Consider the following 24,313-nt stretch of genomic DNA (forward strand, 5'->3'; position numbering starts at 1 on the left):
TTCCACACGAGGTCTTTTATTTGGCACTATTTCTCGTTGATTATTTCCTGGATGTATCCTTTTCTCTTGAGGTTGATGAGTGTAATGAGTTTCTATAACTTCTTCGTTATTCTTATCTTTAGGGCGTTCACGAATAGTATAATGTACTTCACGATAGATTTTCTTCCGAGGGATGTTACGCCCTTTTGCTCTTTTGGGAGAGTGTACTCTATCGACTGGTCTACCGGAAGATCCTTTAACATTCCCTTTTTTGTAAATACTCGGTACAAACGGTTTTGAAGTAGAAAATCTTTGAGATTTGCGTGTTGGACGAGGAGGAGCAGGTGGACGTGGCACGGGTGTTGCAAAATCAGGATCCAGATCTCTAAATGGGATTGGTCGAGTTCTAAGAGGTTGTTTATTCTTCCTTTTTGTATTTTTCGATTCTCTAATAGTAAGTACCGTTTTTCCTGTAGATTTAGGCTGTTCCTCGGGTTTCGGTCTGGGTTTCTGCTTGGGTGATTCAGTTTTAGTGGAGGAATAATTATATGGCGTATGATTATATTTCGGAAATTCATATTTCTTTTTCTCGTAGATATATTGTGGAATGTGTACTGGATAATAGATTTTTATAGGAATGTGTTCGTAACGATGATACACAGGACTATTTACTCTATACATTCTCTTATAGGTTGGTTCATCAGAGGTGTCATCCTGTACGAAATCATCGTTGTCTTTCGGATCATAGCGAAAGAATTCATCTTGATTATCATCTTTAGCTATAACATAGTGAACTTCTTTCCACAAAATCATCACAAATATTAAGTGTAGACATTTGGCCGATAGCTAAAAATGTATATTATTATAAGGATTATAAAATAATTAATATAATTAATTAATCTAAATGNTAAATTTTTATAATTAATTGTTTAATTAAGGTTCAAATATGGTTCAACGTTTGACGTACAGAAGAAGATTGTGTTATAATACAGCTTCAAACAGAAGAAAAATGTATGTTATTTTCTCATAGCTCTTAATTAAGATTATTAGATTTTAAGGTATAGAAAATATACATTAATTTTATATCATAATACTTTAAGACCATGTGTAATAATATGTACATGCATTAATTCAAAATAAGCAATTTTCAGTTTCCCAAGTTATTAATTAAGTACATTCTTACTTAATTCCACTTAAATTTGAAAGAGCATTCATAAAGTTATATGAAAGTAAACACTCATAATTATAAATTAGCTAACATTTTTGAAAAATTTTTAAATTCTAATAAATATACAAAGGATTCTAAACAGAGTGGCCACAAAGCTTCTATTCTATGAAGCTCATAGTATAGACATAGTAGTCAACCAACAGTGTTTTGTATGCTCCATCAGTGGACAGGCTGCTTTTCCCTTTTGTTAGTGTTTTTAAGTTTGATACTATCACATAAACTTTATTTAACGAGTCTAATACCAATATATATGCTAAAGACATTGTGTATATTTATTACAAATGACTGAAGTGAAGATGTTCTCCGATTTATTCAATTGGAAAAGAACCAAGATTGGTATTTTTATGTATGTTGGTATAGGTATAAGAATCTTAGCTCAAATATGATATAGAGGGTGATTGGTTAACGAACAAATCAGATAACAGACACTTTCGCGAAAGATTTTTATGTTTGGATAACGAACATCCCACAGAACAAACACAAGAAGCAGCGATGTAAAATAATGAATGCCGATTGGTCGTCCCTTGTCTTCGGGCAACAATTTGAAACTTTTCAGAGTGAGAGAGAACATCGACTCTCAACCCAGTTTAAATTGATAGGATAGTATTCCTCTGAACTTTGAAACTCTCCCTTGTAATTCTAGCCTTTTATTTTTCTGACAGAAACAATTCTTTTATAGTATTCGCAAGACTGTCAGGTGGGCACTCGTTAAGTTTTTGTGTCTGTTTTTATTTTCAAAGGGTGAGAGTATAATAGCAAAGGTAGAGAGTGGGCAGATGTCTGATGTTGCTGGGCAGTATGGCTTGAACAGTAGACTGCAGTTCAATCTTATCTAAGAAAGATCCTGAATAATCAAGAAGACTAAAGGAGTAACAAAAATCACATCTGAGAAATAAAGAACATTGAATTGCTCATAATGGAACCTGAAACTGATCTGACGACAGAACACTAAAGGCTGTTATACACGGTAAGGAAATCCTTTGAGGATTAACCGTGATTTTTTTTTCTATCTATCCATTTTTAAATAAAAATAATTCTTTATACGTTGGGAGATATTTTAATAAGTTTTGTAAATTACTATGTTCGATCCAGCCAGTTATATCCGAGTTTTTTTCGTCTGTTAAGCACATCCTTTGAGGATTTCCTTACCGTGTATACCAGCCTTAAGAAACTTGGCAAGATATGTTTTTTTTCTGAAAAAGAGGATTAATGCCGATATCTGCTATTAAAGATCTTTTGAAGAAGTAGGAGGATATCAGAACAACAGTCTTATAGTCTATTTATCGAAACTTGGCACCTACTGTAAACAAAGATTTTGTCGTATTAATCCGCCAGAGATTTTCATTGGTCAAATCACAATTGGAAGTGGCTAGACATGTGTTGACCAATTAAGCCCTTTTCTCTGTACGTGTTAAAGTAGGTCAGAGTGGTCACAACAATTTAAAAATTACCGAGATAATACTTAGAAAAGTTATTATAGCCTACTTTAACATTTTTACGTAGCCGTTTAAATTATTTCCATCATTTAAATATAGTTTGTCAAAAGTTGTTATTAAATATATATTGTTAAGATTTACACAAAACATATTTATAATTGTGTAGTTGAACATACTTCAGAATTTTTAACTACACAACTATTTTATTAAATAGATGTAAAACAAAACAAAAAAATTCTCCAGCAATCCTTAAAAATCATATACAAACCTCTAAAGGAAAACATTACTGTAATGTATGAATTTATCTTTGTGATATTTATATAATTAAAAAATTTTTTAAATAATTATAGTATAAACTTACTTCATTAATCATCTGTATCAGAAGATAGTTGTTCAGATTAATCATTTATATCGCTTTTGTCACTACTTGTGTTCGACTGAATGATCAGTTTTTCTACAATAGTTTCTGAAATCTCATCAGGTTCCTACATTCGTTGTTCTTTTTCTGTATGTTCGATACATTTTGAAATAATGATAGTTATTGTAATGAATGGAAAACGAAACCAAGACATTATAGTGTGCATGACCATAGATAGATATAGATAGAAGTCCTTACCCACAGGTATAGCCAAGGCCAAATGGGGGAATAAAGATAAAGGAGAGGGGAAGGACAGTGTGCGTGACCAGAAAAGGTTTATTTTTAGTGATTCAGAGTGTGCAAGTATTCATTAAAATAACAATTTAACAAATATGAAATAATTACATTTATAATCATTGCTAAAGGACTCGTATTTCATTATTGATTTTACAAATAACAAAGAACTATTTTCTGTGGATGTGGGTTTAAACCAATAATCAAAGGGAGGTGTGTCTTACAAAGGGACCATATGGTCTGGGAAATTCAGTTCGGGGTGAGACTTTGCAGGCTCGTAGTATACCTCAAGGATGTCCACCCAGAAGAATTTTAAAGTGCACTAGCCAGAAGATTCAGAGAAAAAGGGCTTTAAAGTTTTAAGTGCAGCTCATATACTGGTCGATTTTACACTATGGCAGCACAGCGAAATGGCTGAATTTGTAGCGAACTCGCTTGCCATATGGGTGATCTAGGTTTCATCCTACCTTTGGCTAACTTTTTTTTTTTCAATTGTTTAAAAATTATAACAACTTTTAAATAAAGTTAATGACCTAAAAATATTATCAATTAATTAAACCATAAATAATTTTATTTTATTTATTAAATGACTGTTACTGCTAATTAAAATGTGAATTAATGATATAAAGATATTTTATTTTTAAAAAGTTGAATAATTTCAAATGCATTTTTAATGGAGGTAAATTAAAACTTTAATTACTATTGTCATTGAAAAGTTATTACAAATTTTAAGTTACTGTATTATAAGCTGTGGGGAGGTTAAGAATATTCATTGTAAATTTGAGGAACTGGTTTCTATGTGGAAGAGTAAAGTATAGCTGTTGATTATTATTTAAAAGTTAATTGATAATATTTTTAGGTCATTAATTTTATTTAAAAGTTGTTATAATTTTTAAAACAATTAAAAAAAGAAAGTTAGCCAAAGGTAGGATGGAACTTAGATCGGCCATGTGGCAAGCGAGTTCGCTACAGACTCAGCCATTTTGCTGTGCTGCCATAGTGTAAAATCGACCAGTATATGAGCTGCGCTTAAAACTTTAGAGCCCTTTTTCTCTGAATCTTCTGGCTGGTGTGCTTTACAATTCTTCTGGGTGGACACCCTTGAGATATACTACTAACCTGCAAAGTCTCATCCCGAACTGAATTTCCAAGCCCATAAGGTTCCATTGTTAGTTTGTTTACAGTAGGTGCCAAGTTACGATAAATAGACTTCAACCAGGTTGAGGTTAATAGGTTTAGGGATCTCTACAATTATAATGCTGTTGGGTTGATGCAAAAGTTGTCCTGTTTTTTTTTAAAAGAATTGAAAAAAATTTTATTTACTAATAATTACATTTAATGAATATAGTATGTGCCATTCTGTTCGATGACCTTTCTCCATATCTCCAGTAGCTGCATTAGTTTGTGCTAATAGAAGTTCTGAGATCTCTGGCTAAAAAGGTGATCCAAGTGATTTTCAAGTCTTCCAAGGAAGTAAAGTTTTTACCATCTAAGCTGTTTTGAAGTGATCTAACTAAATGGTAGTCAGAGGGTGCAAGGTCAGGAGAGTTTGGTGGATGGACCAAAACATTTCAATCAAATTGTAAAAATTTTTGTCAGGTGGCCAAAGATGTGTGTGGTCTAGCGTTGTCTTGATGGAACACAATGCCCATTCTGTTGGCTAATTCAGGTTGCTTCTGGTCAATTGCTCGCATTAATTCGCTTAGTTGTGAACAGTATTTTTCTGAATTAATGGTCTAATTTTCAGGTTACAGCTCATAATGAATGATTCCTTTCTAGTTCCACCAAATGCATAGCATAATTTTTTTCAGATTTTGCACTGGTTGAAGTAGTATTTTTGTGCATACACCATGATCTTTTACACTTAACATTATTATACACAATCCATTTTTCATTACCTGTAATCATCCGCATTAGAAATGGATCTATTTCATTGTGCTTCAATAGAGAATCGCAAGCAGAAATTCGATCTATCAAATTTTTTTCTGTTAACTGATGTGGCACCCAAACATCAGCCTTGCTAACCATTTCAAGTTGATGTAATCACCTTGACACTGTTGATTGATTGATTCCAAAAATTTCTTTGATCTCTTGATTTGTTTTATATTGTTTACTTTCAATTAGTGCCAATATTTCACTGTCATCAGCCCTAGCTGGTCGTCCAGAATGTGGTGCATCGCTAAGAATAAAATTCATTGTAAATAAAGACACCAGGAAGGACTTGTCATCTAAAGTTTTATTCTATAACGTAATAAAATGGTGGTTTTCAAAAGAATTTTTGGAACGACTGTGTCTTATTTAAAAAGAAAAAATTTGCCATCCGACAGAAATTTTATCAAAAAAAAGAAAATTGTTTTCATGAAACTTTCTGAACCATTTATGGCATGTGGAATCAATGGCTCCCTCACCATACACAAAACATATCTTCTTTTGCGTCTGCGAAGCATTCTTGTGTTTTTGGAAATAAAAAAGCATATGTTGAAAACGCTCCTTATTTTCTCTCATTTTTAATGTTTAATAAAATTTAAAAAACACCACTAAGTAACACAACTTCTCAAATACTAGCTGAAATCCCTTTTGTCAAACAACATCAAAATTTTACACGTGAAGGAAATAACACTTCAGTGTTGCAATGCAAAACCATGTGTTGCTAAAAATGGGACAAACTTTTGCATCAACCCAATATTAATTACTTCTAAAAAGTCCTGAAGAAGAGAGAAAAGCAATCGGCATTAGATGGATTCTTTAACTTCTACAAACGGAAAAAACATGACTAATAAAAAATGTGTATATGTGTATTTTTATTATTACACATAAATAAATGTAGTAAAAAAGTGTTTATTTTTTATTTGTTGGGGTCTCCAGAACGAATTAATCAAATTCCCGTAAAAACCTATGGTAAATCAATAATCGGTTAATGAGCAATTCGTATAGCGAACAAAGTCTTGGAACAGATTATGTTCATTAACCGATCACTCACTGTAATTTTAAATGGCAGATGTGATAAATTTCATCTTCATCTGATGGTTAAGTCAATTGGCCAACTCGTCGGCAGAAGGAAACAAGTTACTTTTACAGTTAGATCAAATTATTGAGCAGCATTACAATTTCTCCATCCAAAATGAAGAAACATGTGGTCAACTAAGAATATACAGAACTTTCTAATGAAAAGAGACTGGGTGGTTCTTTGAGATTTGTGGCATTTTATGAATATTTGTAATCTTGTGAAATAGTAAGGTTTTACCACACTGCATTGCTATGTAGCAAAAGGAAAATACAGTACATTCAGTAATGATAAGAAAAAATAAGACAGAGATAGGAAATAAATCACAATTAGAAAAATCATTGCTGTTAATAATTGCAGTGAAAGTCAATAAACTGGCTGATAGCAACTGTCACGAGTACACTGTTCAGAGGGCAAAAATAAAAAAAATTATGATAGTGAAATTGTCCGATCTAAAAGGAGTTCATAATGATTCACCACCATCAAAAAGATGATGATTAGAAGGAAAAATCAAAATTTTTGAGTGGACAGCATACACTTTTAATACACTTAGGGACTTTATAATTGATTTTAACTTATAAATGGACTTTTACTTTCCCGACTGTTATATAACAGGGAAAGTATGGTGATTGGTCAAAAAATATCTTCAGATTTTTCCATTTTAGACTCAAGACCTTGAAATTTAGAGAAATGCAAAAAAGTTGGGGTTATTTTGTATATATGGATGTTAGTGTGTTAGTGCATATCGATTACAAAATTCCACAAAATAACTATCTGATGTTAAAATTTTACAGAACATATATAAAACTAACTAGCAGAGCTGTCCATGCATTGCTGTGGCTCAAAATGTATCTATTATAAATGTATAATACTTCTCCACGGGGGATTTGGAAAAATCCCTTCTTAGTGTACTGTACATTCTCTTGATGTACCCTATTAGAAGGCAATCAAAAACGCAAAAATTCACATCTAAAATAGTATAATAGAAGCTGAGTTCTTCATGGTGAGGCTTAATCCTGTCCCTCTCCCCGCATGGAAAATTTCGACATCTAAATTATATAAAAACACATACGATTTCGAATGCAACATTGTGTCAAAATTTCAAAGCAATTGGTGAAGAACTTTCAGAGATTTAAGATTTTGAACAAACAAACATTACATTTTTATTTGTATAGATTAATTCCTCTTTAAACATCAAATTACCTTTAAAAATAATTCTAATATTTTTCTGATTAAAATGTATGCAGTAGTATTTCCGCTCTTACCACATAGTTGGATTGTGAGAAAATGTTCTTAAGAGAGCACATCTCCTGTAAGTTTAATGTCTTGAACCAAAGTTTCGTTCTCACAAATGTCTCTTGAACTATATGGCAATAGTCAACAAAAAAACAAAAAAATATGGAACTGTAAATACAATTTAATTAATTTTTAAACTTATATAGCTAAATATTTCATGATTTTACAGGCGAAAAATATTTGTTTAAGAAAAAATAAGACACACTAGTACAAAGTTAAAATTGTGTGTAGTGCCATCTGTTATGAGATTTTATTAAAAAATAACTTTTTATTATTATTATTAACTTGTGGAGGGGGAATTTCGATATGTATTTTATAAAAACATGTCCATATTCAAATGGAACGTTGTGTGAAAATTTCGAAGCAATTAATGAAGAACTTTCGGAGATTAGCTGTTAGGAACAAACAAACATTACATCTTTATTTATATAGATTGAAAAGTTGAAATTAGATTGAATTCAGCTGTAAAATATTTTGATTCTAAATTTAAAATTCTTCTAATTTTCCAAACAAATACATTATATAGAATCCTGATGTTGTGAACAAATATAATTTAGTGTAACACACAGAACATTATGAGCCTTTTGATATTAAAAGCACTTTTGCCTACTTTAAGGCTTCATCAATTATTCTATAAGATATTTGAACACAAGTGGGTATGCTAGAAATTTTTGTTTTTTGGAAAAGGGATGTTTAAATTTGAAAATACACTTTTCAAATATTTTAAAGAAAATAATATACAATAAAACTATAAATACAACAAATACTATAACAATTATATTAGCTCTAACTTGTATAAATATTTATTTTTCAGTATTGTAATTGGTTAAGATTTGTCAATCATAATAGTGAGTAAAAATTAATCTTAAATAATAACTTTTTCTTTCTATTTAGCTCCAAGACTCCTGGAGGAAGATTAGTCTATCTGTATCCAAAAAAACCCGGAAGTGTTCCAAAATGTGGTGATTGTAAACAGAAACTAAGAGGAGTAAGTACAATAGAGCTTGAACTATTGTCTTGATCTAATTTTATAATTATATATAATGGAGCCAAATCATTTTAATTATATATCAATATGTAGTGACAATGTGATAATTAGTCTCTTTCTTATCCAGTTATTAAATGAATGGTTAAAATCTTGCTTTTGAAATTGTGTGGAGATATTAATACTGGTGTTAACAATAAACAGATCTGTTTTCCTTGATGCTTTTTAATAATTTTTAGAAAATTAAATAATTAAGTGTGAGGAGCAAAATTATGTCTTTCAAAAAGATGATACCATTTTAATTTACTGTAATTATGTTATTATCTGAGAAGTATGCAATGTACAGTACTGTACATCAATTGATACAGTAAATATGAGTTTTGTCTACCATCTGCATACAGACTTCTTTTTGACTGCTGCCTCTAGGAAGTGTCATAAACAGAAGTGGCGACTCTGCAACACAGGTGATGTTTTGTGTTTTCAGTCTACAAAGTCAGAATCCATCATCATTGTGCAATAAGAATGTTTGCCTTATACGGTGAACACTTTGAAATAGTCTGTGAAACTCAAAATATCATATTGCGCAATGATGACTGATTCTGACTGTTGACTGCAGAACACAAAATGCTTTGTTTATTGCAGAGTTACCATTTTTGTTTACAGTTCTTCTTTGAGATGATAGACAAAAAGACATTCGAATGTGGGTGATAGACGAAACTTAAACAATTACTCTATTGATTGGTGTACAATGCGTGCTTCTGGGTAATAATTAGCATAATTGCAATAATTTAAGACTGTAGCATTCTTTTTCAAAGACCCTCTATATCAAATAAATTAATTTTTTACTTGGTTTTATGATATTGTTCGCTTAAAAAAGTATTGATACTTCAATCAATAGCATTGTTCTCTGTACACAGGAATATATTCTTATACATTTGTTTGTCATACATATGAATTTTTTTATATATATCAGTTTTGGACGAGGATCATTAGGAGTTGTTTGTGATACATTTTTATAAGAATTTAAATGTAGTAGAATGGTTACATCTAAATTAGCCTAATTAAAAGTTGCCTTTATTGTCTTACTTAATTATGTCATACTGTTATTTATAGTAACTGAATTTAAAGAAAAGTGTATGTTCTTATATATTTTATAGTGAAAGTGGATAGTCAGTGAATGTTCACCTTTACTAAAGTAATCGGTGAATCTACTACAGCACAGAACAGCCTATAGACATTGGCTGGCTGAATCGCGGTTTAAAATGCATTGCAAAGACGACGATTGTCTATTTCTGACCATTCTCTAAATGAACTTCGGCAAAACATTGGCTCTTACTTATTTCGCTATTACTCCCCTGTTTTAGGAGTTGTTTGGCCAATCGGGTTATTTGTTTGTGATGTCAGAAATGGTCGCCAGCTATATTCTGAAAGTTTCCAGAAATAAAGTCTTAAGGCTGTCAAAACCATTGTTCGGCAATTAATGGCAATCCTTTTCCATTTCGATATTTAATTTTGTCGCCAATACGGTTTAAAATATGAACAAATTGATATTTAGAAAATTTATACTGAATTCGAAACTCGTCTTTGGAATAGATTTTTAAGGAATTATTTCGACATCTTATTACTGTTGAAATGAATAGTTTTAAATATTTTATTATTAATACTACATTTTTTTATACTGTAAACAGATTTCTGTAATTATTAAAATTGTCTCATTTGTTTTAACAGTATAACGACTCTGAAATGCATTAACGTTTTATAACCGACACAATACTCGAATTGTAAACAGATGCATCTGATTTAAATTAATTGAAGTTTTAAGTCTTTGCCCATTTGAATATCGAAATTGGAACATTTAAAACAAATTTAAAGTATTTAATTTCGTTGTTTTTGCTCCAAGCAATTAATTAATGAATAATTTTGTTGATTCATACCATTTACAACATTTAGCATAGGAATATCTGTTTTTATCTAAACTTTTCCATGAACAAAGCTACCACTTGAATTGAAAAGCCCTCTAAACCTGCTGTCGATTGAGTCTAGAAAATAGGTCAAATAGTTTGTTTCTAATCGCTGTTTACATTGTGGCAGGCGAGAAATGCCGTCTCTGCAATGAAATTTTTCTGAACAGCAGTCTACCCAATCTGTAAACCGCCGTCAGTCTCTAAATGTTCTCTCTGTAATCAGCTGATAAAGTCTCTGTCATCTGTCCTTCCTTAATCTCAAGAATTGACTTAGATACATGAAAGTCAAGACCAGATATAGAAAGCTTATGGGCAAGAGGCCCTGATTAACTATGTATGAACTTCCAATTCAAATCAGAAGTCACATTTAATTAGATTCAAAACTTTTCCCCTGAAAGAATTTAGATAGATAACCAGCACAACTCCTTTGGAAAAGTATGGTGTACAGGGCAAGACACTACAGTAAGAATTTGAGGTGGAGAGGATATATTTTAAGTTAAATTATTTAAAAAAAAAAATATGGTTAAAAATTACAGCCCGGCATTGCTATTACGTTGCAATAAATAATTGCTTGTTTCAATTAAAATTTTACTACAAATAGAAATACTCACTATTGGTGCATAGAATTTGCATATGTAATACCTTTCAAAAATATCTCTAATTAGACTAGCATTGTCGCTGTGCTATAATCATTTCTGATAACTTGTCACCTTCAGTCCACATTAAGTTAAATTTGAAGAATTTTGTAATAGATCACATTCATTGTACAATCCACTTTCACTGTAACACAAATTAAATTTTGTTAACTACTAAATAGTCTAAAGATTAAATTTGTAAATCTCTTACATGACAGATTCAATAAGGATAGTAGCTAAGGAAAAATAATGTAGCATACAAGATTGAGAGTATGCTGTAATCAGGTTCTGTACTAATAGTTGACCTGTCAGGTGATATTTGCATTCATTACGTGGTTTTAAAAAAATGGCATTGCTCATATCAAACTTTCCCAGAATTAGACAGCAAGCTGTTGTTTGATTTTTGACAGCCAAAGGCCTTAGACCTAGTGTGATCCATGTCAGGATATGTGCACAATATGAAGTTACACACATCACTACAAAAAGCTTTCAAGTAGAAAGGCAAATAAACATAGACAATGAGCCACACAGACTTTTGAATCTAAGCCTTTTGTGATAGGAACAATTCTTCATATTGTGTGTTCTATATGTACACTCTAACGACTGAATTTTTTTTTTTTTTTTTGTCTTTACTGGATAATGTAAAGTTATTTGTTCTATTTTTGAGTTAGAATTTGAACATAATTTCATTCTATCAATGTTATTTATCGTCTTTATCTCAATTATTTTAGATTACTCCAGCACGTCCTCGTAAACTGATGTCTCTTTCCAAGAGGCACAAGACTGTAACCAGAACCTATGGTGGTTCCAGATGTGGAAAATGTGTACGAAATAGGTAACCATTATTCCTGTCCTTCTTACCATTCAAATTGGCTGCAATTATTACATGGAACATTTCTCTTTCAGAATCATTAGAGCTTTCCTCATTGAGGAACAGAAGATTGTCGTGAAAGTACTGAAAGCCCAAGAGGCTGCAGCAAAACAACAGAAAAAGGCTCTATAATTATGTATACATGAACTTTGAATTAAAAATTATAAGTTTAATGTACTTGTTTTTTCTGTTTATTTATAAATGCGTGATAATTTATTAATTATTTGTGCACACATTCATATCAGTTCATTTGTGTACTGTATATCTTCAGAATAGTATGATACATTTGCACTGATGAAGTTACATTTGGAGGTGTTCTATGCAACTCTGAATATTTGAATTACATTCAAAACGACAATGCATTTATTTTATTATTTGAACGTAGAACAACTATGACTTGATTGAATCCAACAGATTTTTGCATGCTTTGGTACATTAGCAAAGCATTTTGATGCTGTATTTTAAGCATGTCTTCAGTATAGAATGTGGGAAAACATGTAAAGCATTTAAATATACAATTATGTAGTTAGAGAATGCAATGAAGGCAACTGTAAATCTGTAAATAGCCAGAATTTTGAGATATGCTCATTCCACGAGTTAAGTGTCTATCTAGGTTTAAAAAAAATTATATATGAGGGTTGTTTGAAAAGTAGTGAGCCTACCTGCGAAGGAATTGTTAAAGCGGAATGAAGTTTGTGTCATTTTGAAGTGCAGTTCTTAACGTGTAATTCTTGCCTCTGGCTACCCCCTCCTGGAACACCAAGCACAGCAAAGGGAGAAAATTGGAACTTTGATTTTTCCACCAAGACTGCACTGTCACACTGCCCATGCCTCTTCAGAAATTTGTGAATATGTCTAAACTGTTAACCCATCCACCCTACTTGTTGGATTTGCACTTTTCACTTGTTCCCAATACTCAAATTACATGAAAGGATGGGTTTCAACAGTGATGTGGAACAAGACATCAACAGTGATGTGGAACAAGTGATGATCAAGACAAATTTTTTTTCCACTAAGGGTTTACAAAGCTGGAGCAGTGTATCATACTCCAAGAACACTAGAAAAGTTAAAGGGGCCTTTGCCTGGGACAGCATTACTATTTAAACAACCCTTGTACAGTACATACTGCTAATTTTCAGCATGATGCTTCTGTGAATGACAGTCAAATTTATAAGAGCATGAGTGAAGCCTTTAAAGTACGTCCGTACTTTTCAACTGATCGCGCAATTAAGTTAAATCGTAACCACTTAAATTTAAATCTGACCTACATTTACTATTAGATTGAAAAATATGAATAAATTCCTTTTATTTTGCCCCACTAGTCTGAGTACGAGTACTTTTAATGCTAATCTGTCCGTATTTTGCCTTCAACTGTTATGGTAACTATATATACGGTATAAATGTTCCAAGGAAGTGAACACTTCCTATTACTCTTAAAAATTGATTCAAAATAGAAATAATGGTTTTATTTTTTCTATTTTAAAATAATTCTGATGTTACCTTTTCATTAGCGTACCAGAGGAACTTTTGGTCACAACAGAAAAATTTAGTAGTGGGAACATTGAGTTAGATCCCTCTTGAATATTTGTATTCATTTGCAAACCCACAATGGGGGCATTCGGGCACAGAGTGTAAATTGGCAGTATAAACTCGCCCGAACTTGCAACAGGCATTCATAGTTCTGCATATAGTTCTTCACTACCTGTATTTGGCTCGATCTGTGTGCATCTATAGCAGGGGTCGCCAAACTTTTTTAACCGTAGACTCCCAACAACTTAACAAAACCTCACATTGACCACCACAGTTAAGTTTTATTACAAGTGCAAGTGTATGAGAAAAAAAAACACGAAAGAGAGACGATTTTACTATGCATTTCCTTTAATTTTACATACTTTACATTTATTTGTAACTCAATCAGTGAGACGGATGAGCTTGATGTTCCTTTGCAAGATTAGCAATATTTGGGTCAAAATTTGTTATCTTTAATCTTAAATCGCCTCGAAGTTCCACATTTAACTTATTTCTCTGGTTAAGATGGAATTAACATGGCTAAAACCAGCTTCGGCCATACTGTATATGAACTTGGAAATGCCAACAAAAGAGGATTTACAATATCACAAAGTTTGGTGTATTTTTTTGTTATGTTTACATTCGTCCAGAAATTGCTTAAAGTTAAATTTTTGAAAAGCGTTTTTGCTTCAAGGTCTTCTAATAATTCTATAAGTTCATCTTGCGGGTTGATGTCGACGTTTTCGATCTGAGCGGAAAATGGCGCCATAATCCATTCTGGGATATCGATATTTTCTAAATCTGCAAAACGCACTTTAAAATCATCGCCCAATTTTTGAAGATTTGTCTTCATCTATTATTTGCAATTTTCTTAGATTTGGAAAGTACTGAAAATCTTTACGTAACAATGAAGATTTAAACAAATTTAATTTAACTTGGAAGCCTAAAAGAATTGTCGGAGCTTGAATAATTGTGACATCTTCACCTTGGAGCCTTGTTTGAACGTCATTGAATTTTACAAATAAGTCCGCTACGTAAAAAATGTGGTTCTTATGTTTTTGTAGTTCATCACTCAGAACAGAATTTATTTCGGTAAGAAATTCTATCGTAGAATCAAATAACTCAACGAGTTTTTGTAAACATGCACCTCTAGACAACCATCTGACATCGGTGTGTAAAAGTAACTGGTTTGTTAATTCTCATTTTTCTCACAAAGTTTGGAAAACAATCTCAATTTAAGAGGGTGGGCTCTAATTTGATCAATAGATTTAATACAAAACTGTAAAGCGTTATGCAAATCTGAACTGAGATATTTTGCTACAAGGTGGTTTCTATGCAACACACAGTGAACAGTACGTATTCCAGGGACTTTTTCTTTAAGAAAAGTTGCAAAACCTCAGTAACAGCCTACCATAACAGGTGCTCCATCTGTGACTACTGATATTATATTGTTAATTGAAATGTCGTATTTATTCAAATATTCTTCTAAATTCCGATATATTGTCAGACCTTTTCCATCACATTCAAGATATTTAGCAAATAAAAATTCATCAATGATTTGACATTTACTTTTACTAAAATATCTGACGTAAACCATAAGAAGAGAAGAAACACCAAATACAGACTCATCAAGTTGAATAGAAAATTTGCAATTTTTGAGCTCTGAAACTACTATATTTTCGACGTTTTCGGCCATTTCGTCAATACGCCGTTTTACTGAATTCGCACTTAATGGTAAGCACTTTAAAACATCAACGGAGTCTTTTTTCATTACATTTTCAATGACATCTTTAATTGCAGGTACAACTATATCTTCTGCAGTTGTGTGTGGTTTTCCCCTTTTTTTGCTATATTGAGCGAAATCTTGTATGAAGCGATTAAATCTCCTTCAATATCAATTATAGAAGAAACAGACGGCTTCATAAAACTTTTTATATTTAGTCGTGTTGCAAATTTTCTTTTAAGTGTTTAAAAAAATCAAGATCTTTATCCTTTTTATCAGAATGAACTCTCTTAAGATGATCTTTCATTTTAGCTGGTTTCATCGCATCATTTATAAAAGTTTTCTCACAAAGAAGACACATAGGTATCGTTTCATTTGTTGGAGAAGGAATAAATCCAAACTTTAAATAATCCAATGAATATTGTCGACATTTTCCTTTTAGAAACTGAAGCTGCCATTGCAGAATTAGGATTCTATAAATAATAAAAGAAATGAAATTACATCGTATCAAGGTGAACAAAAGTAACTACGATTTTCTAACCCAGTTTAGCTTGCCACCGCTTCATCAATCTTAACATTTTTGGATATTAAATCCAATAAACGAGGCGTTGCTGCTTTAGGCGTATACTGTACTTATTTTTTTCTTTTAACCCTTGAGAGATAGTAGTAATGAAAAATCTTTTCTAATTGCTTCATTCCAGGAACCCCGACCTTCCTCGAAACTTACTTGTAGAAGTCCCGCAAACGTCGACAGGACTAATTTTCTAAATTTTTTCCCCCGATTCGCTTTCACTCCAACATGAATATTTAAAATCAAAAATTAAAAACAAAAATAATTTTTTCAGAGCGTAATTTTGAAAATTAAGCGGGCATTAAGGGGCAGCTAGTGAGCAGTGGTTGGGTCACTAGTGAAGCAGTAGCAACCGAAACTTGGTTAGAAACTTCTAGTAGTTACTTTTATTCGCTTTATAGAACGCTTTACAGTATTTACGTGGAATACTAAAATTAAATGAACAGCGTCTAAAAACGACTATAGAGTTGCTAGTCAGCGTACTGAGAATACAAGCTTATGAATGCTACGAATGCTTGACGTGCTATGTAAGTAAGAACCGGAGCACGGACTCGGCAATTTTTGCCCGTTCATCCGTAGCCATTTTACACGTTGACAGGTAGCTGTACTATTATATTCATTGAAACAATAATATGTACAGTTAAATTTGTGATTTTTAGTTTCAAATTTTCCATCTACCCCCAATTAACCCCCTAGCCGCATCGACTCCCCAATAATGTTACATCAACCCTTGGGGATCGATATCGACCACTTTGGCGACCCATGTTCTGGCTCCTTGGCACATCCCTTGACTAAAAAGAAAATGGCGGACGTGTATTTAACTATTTTTAAACATGTTGTCTCTACAGCCATTCTATGTAGTATATTCTAGCTCGTTGTTTTCAAGTTTCTTTTATAACCTCAGCACCAAAGCATACTTCATTAACATTCATAAAAATTTATCTTTCTCGTAAAAATTTCATATTAGGAAAAACAAAAAGAAAATATTTTATTGCCGCTGTGTGATCTTACAACTTCGCGAACGTGAAAGAGAAACGATAACGCCAAGCTACAAAACTTGCTTATGTCATTAAGCGCTCAATGTCGATTTTTCTCTAAAATGCTTGAGAAGTTATGTACGACGTATAACAGATTTAATACTTTAAAAATTATCTATTTAAATTTTTATGTAATAAAATATAAATTATAAAATTAATTCTGATTTATCTTTAAAATATTGACGAGAAATTTACGAAATATTTGAATTTTTTCCATTTCTATTCGCCAGGGGGATAAAGTTGCAAGATGGCGGCTGCCGGCGAGGAAGTTCTGTTCTAAGTCTGTTTAAAGTGAAAATAGAAAGCATGATGTCAGTTTATAACACAGCTCATCGTTTGGATGAGAAATGGAGATCAAAAGACATCAAATTGCGTGAAGATTTAGATTTTTCTGCTTTATTATTGTCAGATTTGGTACAAGCTGGTTTAACAAATTCTGGATTCATAAAGCCCTCTCCTATCCAATTGAAAGCTATTCCTTTGGGTAAAACTGGCTTAGATTTGATCGTTCAAGCTAAATCTGGTACTGGAAAAACGTGCATTTTTGCGGTTATCGCTCTCGAAAATCTTCTCTTAGAATCACAGTCTGTTCAGACGTTAATTTTGGCACCAACGAGAGAGATTGCTTCTCAGATATGTCAAGTTATCACTTCTATAGGCTCTTCCTTTCCATCATTAGGTTGCCATTACTTTATAGGAGGTTTACCATTATCTGAAGATAAAGCTAAACTCAGGAAGTGCCACATTGCAGTTGGGACACCGGGAAGAATCAAACAGCTTATTGAAAATAAATATATGAAAACTAACTCTATTCGTTTGTTCGTGCTAGATGAAGCTGATAAGTTACTGGATAAAGACTTTCAGAAATGCATAAATTGGATATATCAGAAATTACCACTTAATAAACAAATGTTAGCTCTTAGTGCTACTTATCCAGAAGAATTAGCAAAGTTACTTACTCAATATATGAGAAACCCTGCATTTGTCAGGTTGAATATGCATAAACCTGCGTTAATTGGTGTTACTCAATTTTATAAAATAACACAGTTTCACCCTTTATCACATATTGCCTTTCAGCATAAAATTGATGTTCTGCTGCAAATATTGAAATCCGTTCCATTTTCACAGTGTCTTGTGTTCATTAATCTTCAGATGAGAGCTCAATCTTTGTGTGATGTTTTGAAGAAACATGGGTGGTTGGCTCTGTTTATCTGTGGAAATCAGACTCAAGTGCAAAGATTGGCAGTGATGACTCGACTGAAAAGCTTTCAGTGTAGAATACTTGTGACGACAGATTTGACGGCAAGAGGAATCGATTGTGAAAATGTGAATATGGTGATAAACGTTGATCTTCCATATGAATTGGAAACTTACTTTCATAGAATAGGTCGTGCAGGTCGTTATGGGTCACAAGGACTTGCCATTTCTTTAATTAGTGAGGGTGAAGAGAAAGAAAAATTTTTTAAAATGAAAGAAACTGCATTCTTAGATATCTACGATTTACCTTCTAATCTTACTGCCAACATTTGGAAATATAATAATTCTCAAGATAATCAATTTAACGAAAAGGAAGAAATTGACAATACCATTTATATATGTAAAGAAGACGATTTTAATTCTGAAACGTGTTCAGAGAAAAGTTCTAAAGCCAGTACATGTGATGATAAATCACAAGAGATAAATGGTAATTTTTGTGCCAAAAAAGAATTTTCAGGTGACAGTCACAATGATTGTAATGAAATTGAACAAAATTTAAATGCTAATGAACAGTGTTTAGGTATTAAAAATCAAAATGTGATTAATGATCATTTTACCTGTGAATTAAATGCAATTGTTGAGAATGTTAATTTGAAAACTGACTTAACAAATTCTTTAACTGTTGAAAATTATGCTAATAATGGAATATGTGACGACACTTCTCCTAAAACCCTATCAGAAAGTATTGTTAATGATAACAGAGATATCAATCAAAGATTTTCTGATACTGATAAAGTTTTGAAAAAGCCAGATGATTTAGAGTTAGACATTTCTTCATTTTACAGGCCAGTTTTAAAAGATGAAGACATTTCCTATGAAAACTCTTTGATTGAAATTAATAGTACATCCAATAATTTTTCAGTTGACGAGAATGCCAAACCTAATTTAACAAATGATCATATTTTGAAAGTTATGATTTTCTTAAAAGATATTAATAATAAGTATTGGAAATGTGTCTCAGACAAAAAAGAAGTAGGTGAGGTAATAGATCAAAAAGAAGAGAATTTAATAATTAATACATCTAAAAGAGAAAATGAAAGCAAGCAGATGAGTGATGAAGCTAAAATACTGTTACCAAATAATTCTGTTGAGAGTCAGTATGAAAATTGCGAAATTATCACATATGAGGATAAATGCATTTCTGCACAAGAGGCCGATATTTCTTCTAGTCTGAATTCATCAGGTTCTTTAGAGTCGTTTGCTCTATTTGGTAAATTTACAGAAACGAGTGACAGTGGTGACAATTTAAGAATTAGTTTTCAATCAAAAGATTCGAGTTTCTCAGAAAGTGAGTATGACAATCAGCACGAGTGTACGATTCTGTTAGAAGAATTGAGGAAGAATCAAAGTATAGCAAGTTATAGTAAAGATTCAATAAAATCAGAAAAATCTGATCGTTCAAAGAAGTCCAAGTCTTGTTTTCAATATTCAGTGCCAGATAAAGAAGTTTATGAACAAGTAGATAGTGCCAACTATTGGGATTATCAACACGAAGATCAAAAAACATCCAAAAAACAGATAAATAAGCAGAGATATAGAAATCCCTGGGATTATTCGAGCTACTATTATAATTCTTATTACTATAATTCTAATTACAATCCTTGTGTATGCTACAATTCTTACACATCTTGCAGTAATTGCGTATGCTGCGAAGATAAATTCCAGTCTCAGAAATCCTTTCAAGTAGAATGGATGCAACGTTATCAGTATTACATTTCTCAGATGTTATACTGGAGGAGAAGCCAAAAATGTGGAAAGTGCTGTAAGGAATAAGTAAAAAATATTAAATATAATTTTTCTTTGTTTAAACAATTTTCCATTAAAGAATGTTTTATAACCACTTCAAAACTGTACTAATCCTCAAAAATTTGAGTTATTTTTCATTTAAAATAAAATTTCTTAATATGTAAAATCTTGATGTTATCAACAGATGGCAGCACTAAGTACTTTTAACGATAATTTTTGTAAAATGGGAAACATCTAGAAAGTTCATAAATCAATAATTTAACCAGATTATAAGCTTAACGGATCTATTTAAAAATAGAAAATGCGGAGATAAATTAAGAAGAAAAAAAAATTAGTAATTGGATAACCGATATGACTATACAATCGATACTGTTATCTTCGGTATAAACAAGAGTATCAAATTATATACAGAATCAAACATCACGCCTCCCACTTCACTAATAATTTCTTTTAACATTAAGAACCGCTTTCAAGTTTAAATCGATGTTTTACAATAACGGAAGTCATTCTGCCAAGAATAAGAACAACCGACCGACTGTATTTTCCTATCTTGACACTTGTGGCGCTGTAGTGTCGCTGAAAGATCATAATTGCGTAACTATAGCAACCAAACTGACATTTGGGGGCGCTGTCGATGGCTTTTATCCATATATAGCTATACAAAGAGACCGCGAAAGTGACATCAAACGGAGCCGCTCACAGCGACACCACGCGAGATCCGAAACTATTTATAATGCTTTTTTCCCGACAGAATTTCGTGATTTTAACGAAAATTAGGACCTTTTTTTTTTTAAGGTTTTAACGTAACAAATAGCAGGTGCTCGACCCGAGGCGAAAGGGAACTGAATGTAAATAACTGCGGGTCACCAATTTCCGTCTCGTTATCTATTTACGGCTGTTAAACAGGCTATTATAGTTTAAAAGTATTTAAAAATTTTCTATTGTTTGGCCCGCTTTTTAACAGGGGCGTTGGGTTCTACAATACAAGTTCTGAGAAAAAGTTGCTTATGGTCAATATGAGGTTAGTGATGAGATAAGACCATCTAAACATCTGTTGACAGGCCAATTATGTCCGATTTTAATGTCCCTTTCCGGAACTAATTTTGGGTTTGATTGTCCCGACGAGCGTGTAGCGAATGAGTAAAGATATGCCATTCACGTGTGACCATACCTTTCGTGATATTAGGACCCTTGTAACTTAAGGGAATTTAATGTGGAACGATAATGCCCTTTCTAAAATTGTCGATTGTATTCTAGAAGAAAAATCGACACTCAATCAACTTCGAGGAATGCTTGTCATAAAACTCCTGGGAATTTTTTTCGGCCCATAAAAGTTACAATTTTGATATGGATTTTATATAGTTTAAGCGAAAGAATTGGTGCACCCATCGTCGTGCGTGGAGTATAGAGGGAAGTTGAGTGAACCGAGGGAGGAACTGCAAACCGGAAATCTATGTCTCACACTCATACTAAATACAGATATTGTTATATGAACTCAAAGGATATGCCGATTTACTCGTAAATAGCGTTAAATATAATCTAATTCATTTAAAATTTCATACGCTAACGCCTACACAGGGTCACATCAATAGTGAGTACAAGTACTGTTGTCAGCGTGCTACGGGCTCTCCCCCCTTTGTAGACAAGGTGAATTGTACCTCACCTCAAGGCCAAGGAGGACAACTGGGACCAGAAGTTCTTGTGAACGTCAACATTTCTGGCATACCTGAAACGAACCGCCTGTGGGTTTGGTGTTTAAATAAATGGATAGAGCAAACGGGGTAACTAGAATAACGTAAAGGGGGTGAGGACGATTTTTACGTTATTAATTATTACGACAATAACAGGAGAAAGAAATTATACGGCTAAAGATAATCCAAATACCATAGAGTGGCCAACTAAATATCGAACTTTCGGTTAAGTGGAGAGAAAACTTTTACTTCCTCACCGCTCAGGCCTCGTAATGAGTCACGAGGATCATTAATTATAAAAATAAATGAGAAAAATTGTACATCATTCCAGATTATAATTACACACCCGTTAAGAGAACGAATCATGATAATTATTGTTATTTACTACGGCGAAACGTTCGAAATTTACGTGTATTTATATATACTCTTCCCACCTCCCCCTGCTTTAATAAAACTCCTCTTCTTAACCTTGAGCCAGGAGAGAGAAAAATCGGAATTTTTGTTGTTCTGCCAGAAATAAATTTGGGTTACGTGGCCGAAACCACTTGATAAAGCTCGTCACAAACCATCCCAGCGGAAGAAAAATCATACAAAAGCGGAGAAAAAATACTTTAATTTAAAGAATTTAAACTTATCTAATAGTAAAACCAGAAAAATATGATTAATTTTAACATTTTTTAAAGCAATTTCGGGTGAAATTCGTAAAGTATTTTAAAGAATATCGTATAAATTAAAACGCGCGAATGGCGTAAACTTTCCATGTTGGCGCGCAAAGTCGCGAGCGTTTAAGCGGTTTTAATATTTAAGAATTCAGCGCGAGTGGCTTTAACAAAAGTTGGAAGTTCACGGAAAACCTGTTAGCGAGAAAGATCCTGTCGAATGCAACCTTCCTACCAGTCTCTCTCAACCTCACTCCGCCATGTAAAAGGAAGGTCAGAACAACGCTGATTGGTGGAAAGGGTCGGACTCGATTTCAACGGGATCTGATTTGTTCGAAAGTTGAACAGTTGCGAGGAGTGTGCTGTTATGTCGGCAGCGGCGTTACAAAGCTGTTCGTGTGGTGCAAAATAACGTCGAATCAAAAAGAGAGTTAACACGCAAAATAACATGCCGCACGCCGCGGGTGGTGGTGGAAGCGACGATTTCGCTTCCGACGAGATCAAAGTGTTTAAACACGAAGGTGAAGAAGAAGAAGAGAAAAAGACGTCGTCGGAAAACTTAACCGATCTCAAGTCTAGTTTGGTTACAGAAGGCGAAGAGGTGAGTGCACCCTTCCTCTCTCTCTCTCTTTCCATATCTAACCTCCCCCCCTTTAACTATACCACAACATCCCCCCCATTCCTCGTCTCAACTTATAGTTCTTACTTGTAGAACTCGTCGCTGCCTGGTCAAAGTTATGTGAATAAAGCTGTAGTAGAACCGTCTAGGCAGGATTCTTCTCCAGTTTTGGGTGAGTGATCTCATTTTTTTTTCTTTATTTGTTTATTTTGTTTTCTCTCCTGTTTTTTTTTCTTTCTTCCTCCTATTTGCGTATCGTAACGTTACTCAGGAAGTAGATCCTGCTGCGCCTATTAGTGATGGCCTGTGCTGCACCCTTATTATTTTTGCTCCTCTATTTTTTGTGGTAAAACGGATCAAGCTATTTTCTTGTTCCGTTTTACCCCGTTTATGGGGTTTTTTTTTTACTCTTGTTTCTTTTATTACCTGAGAAATTAATGTGGTTTTTGTTGTTTTATTTTTTGAGTCGGGTTGGATGTTGGAGGATCTGATTCCGTCCTTGAGGATGCGGTTGTGCCGGGAACCCCCTTCTTTAGAGTTAAATATTGATTATTATGAAGCTCGATCTTTGGATACCGAGGGTGCACTCTGTTCTTTTCCTTGCAAACTTTTTCGTAGATTTAAATACCGTTATCGTGAAGGCTGATCCTTTGATACCGAGGATGCACTCTTTTCCTTGTGGATAAAATTGCATTGCAAACCCTTTCGTTGATTTAAATAGTGTTACTGTGAAGAGTATTTTGAGGATTTATCCCCGTGCTTTGCAGATAAAGCTGCATTACAAATCCTTGTTGTAAAGTTAAATATTGATTATTATGAAGATATCCTTGGATACCGAGGGGTTCGCTCTTTTCCTTGCAGACAAAATTGTTTTGCAAACCCTTTCGTAGATTTAAATACTGTTACTGCGAAGGGCGATCCTTGGATTCTGAGGATTTCACTCTGTGCTTTGCAGCTAAAGCTGCATTACAAATCCTTATAAAGTTAAATATTGATTACTACAAAGCATGACTTTCTTAAAAATAAACTGATAAGGTTAGATTTTAAAAATATCATTCCTTCCTTTTTTTTTTATCTCTTATTGCGACTGCCGGTTGAGTTAAACTTTCTCAAACTCTTTAAAGACAAAAACTTTACTTAGATTTAGAAAGCGATACTTCCGAAGATTCGCTTGACTGTACGGTTAGAATTCTATGTTTCGTTACTTTATTTATAGTAAATAATTTTAAATTTAGATGTAACTGTAGTGTATGATACTAGATATATTGCCATATTCCCAGAGAGAAAATGAGGACTGTATACAATAATAATGAAGAGAACAATAGAAGCACTTTTGGACACTTTACTATTATGCAATTACTGTCTAGATTGTCGAGATATCTTCAATGACCCATAGAAGTGGAGTTTGGGTGTCGTAAATGCAGAAGAGAGTTAGGAAAATTAATGCCGGG

The 24,313-nt window shown here is 33.0% G+C and overlaps 3 protein-coding genes across 3 annotated transcripts in view; all 3 read left to right on the top strand.

The window, feature by feature from the left end:
• Nucleotides 1-907: 907 nt before the first annotated feature.
• On the top strand, nt 908-12,227 carry LOC111629423 (60S ribosomal protein L34-like). The gene is made up of 4 exons (XM_023373321.1): nt 908-990; nt 8,490-8,583; nt 11,911-12,014; nt 12,086-12,227. The coding sequence occupies exons 1-4, from the start codon at nt 926-928 to the stop codon at nt 12,180-12,182; spliced, it is 360 nt and encodes a 119-aa protein (XP_023229089.1). The 5' UTR covers nt 908-925; the 3' UTR covers nt 12,183-12,227.
• Nucleotides 12,228-17,125: 4,898 nt separating this feature from the next.
• LOC111629421 (probable ATP-dependent RNA helicase DDX20) lies at nt 17,126-20,027 on the top strand. The gene has a single exon (XM_023373319.1). The coding sequence runs from the start codon at nt 17,197-17,199 to the stop codon at nt 19,918-19,920; it is 2,724 nt and encodes a 907-aa protein (XP_023229087.1). The 5' UTR covers nt 17,126-17,196; the 3' UTR covers nt 19,921-20,027.
• Nucleotides 20,028-22,320: 2,293 nt separating this feature from the next.
• LOC111629408 (protein pangolin, isoforms A/H/I/S-like) overlaps nt 22,321-24,313 on the top strand; it is a 77,590-nt gene continuing 75,597 nt past the window's right edge. Inside the window, exons 1-2 of the mRNA XM_023373307.1 lie at nt 22,321-22,844; nt 22,956-23,034. Coding sequence (XP_023229075.1) covers nt 22,692-22,844; nt 22,956-23,034 — 232 coding nt within the window. The 5' untranslated portion in view covers nt 22,321-22,691. The remainder of the gene's footprint in view (nt 22,845-22,955; nt 23,035-24,313) is intronic.

Source organism: Centruroides sculpturatus, unplaced genomic scaffold, assembly GCF_000671375.1.
Source record: "Centruroides sculpturatus isolate CEXI.00-Female unplaced genomic scaffold, Cexi_2.0 scaffold581, whole genome shotgun sequence".
Lineage (NCBI taxonomy): Eukaryota > Metazoa > Arthropoda > Arachnida > Scorpiones > Buthidae > Centruroides > Centruroides sculpturatus.

Bases quoted from the DNA above. Each gene is read 5' to 3' on its own strand.
- LOC111629421 (XM_023373319.1), top strand. From the start codon at position 17,197: ATGATGTCAGTTTATAACACAGCTCATCGTTTGGATGAGAAATGGAGA.
- LOC111629423 (XM_023373321.1), top strand. From the start codon at position 926: ATGGTTCAACGTTTGACGTACAGAAGAAGATTGTGTTATAATACAGCT. The intron at 991-8,489 runs GTATGTTATTTT...CTTTCTATTTAG, and splicing joins GCTTCAAACAGAAGAAAAAT to CTCCAAGACTCCTGGAGGAA. The intron at 12,015-12,085 runs GTAACCATTATT...TTTCTCTTTCAG, and splicing joins GGAAAATGTGTACGAAATAG to AATCATTAGAGCTTTCCTCA.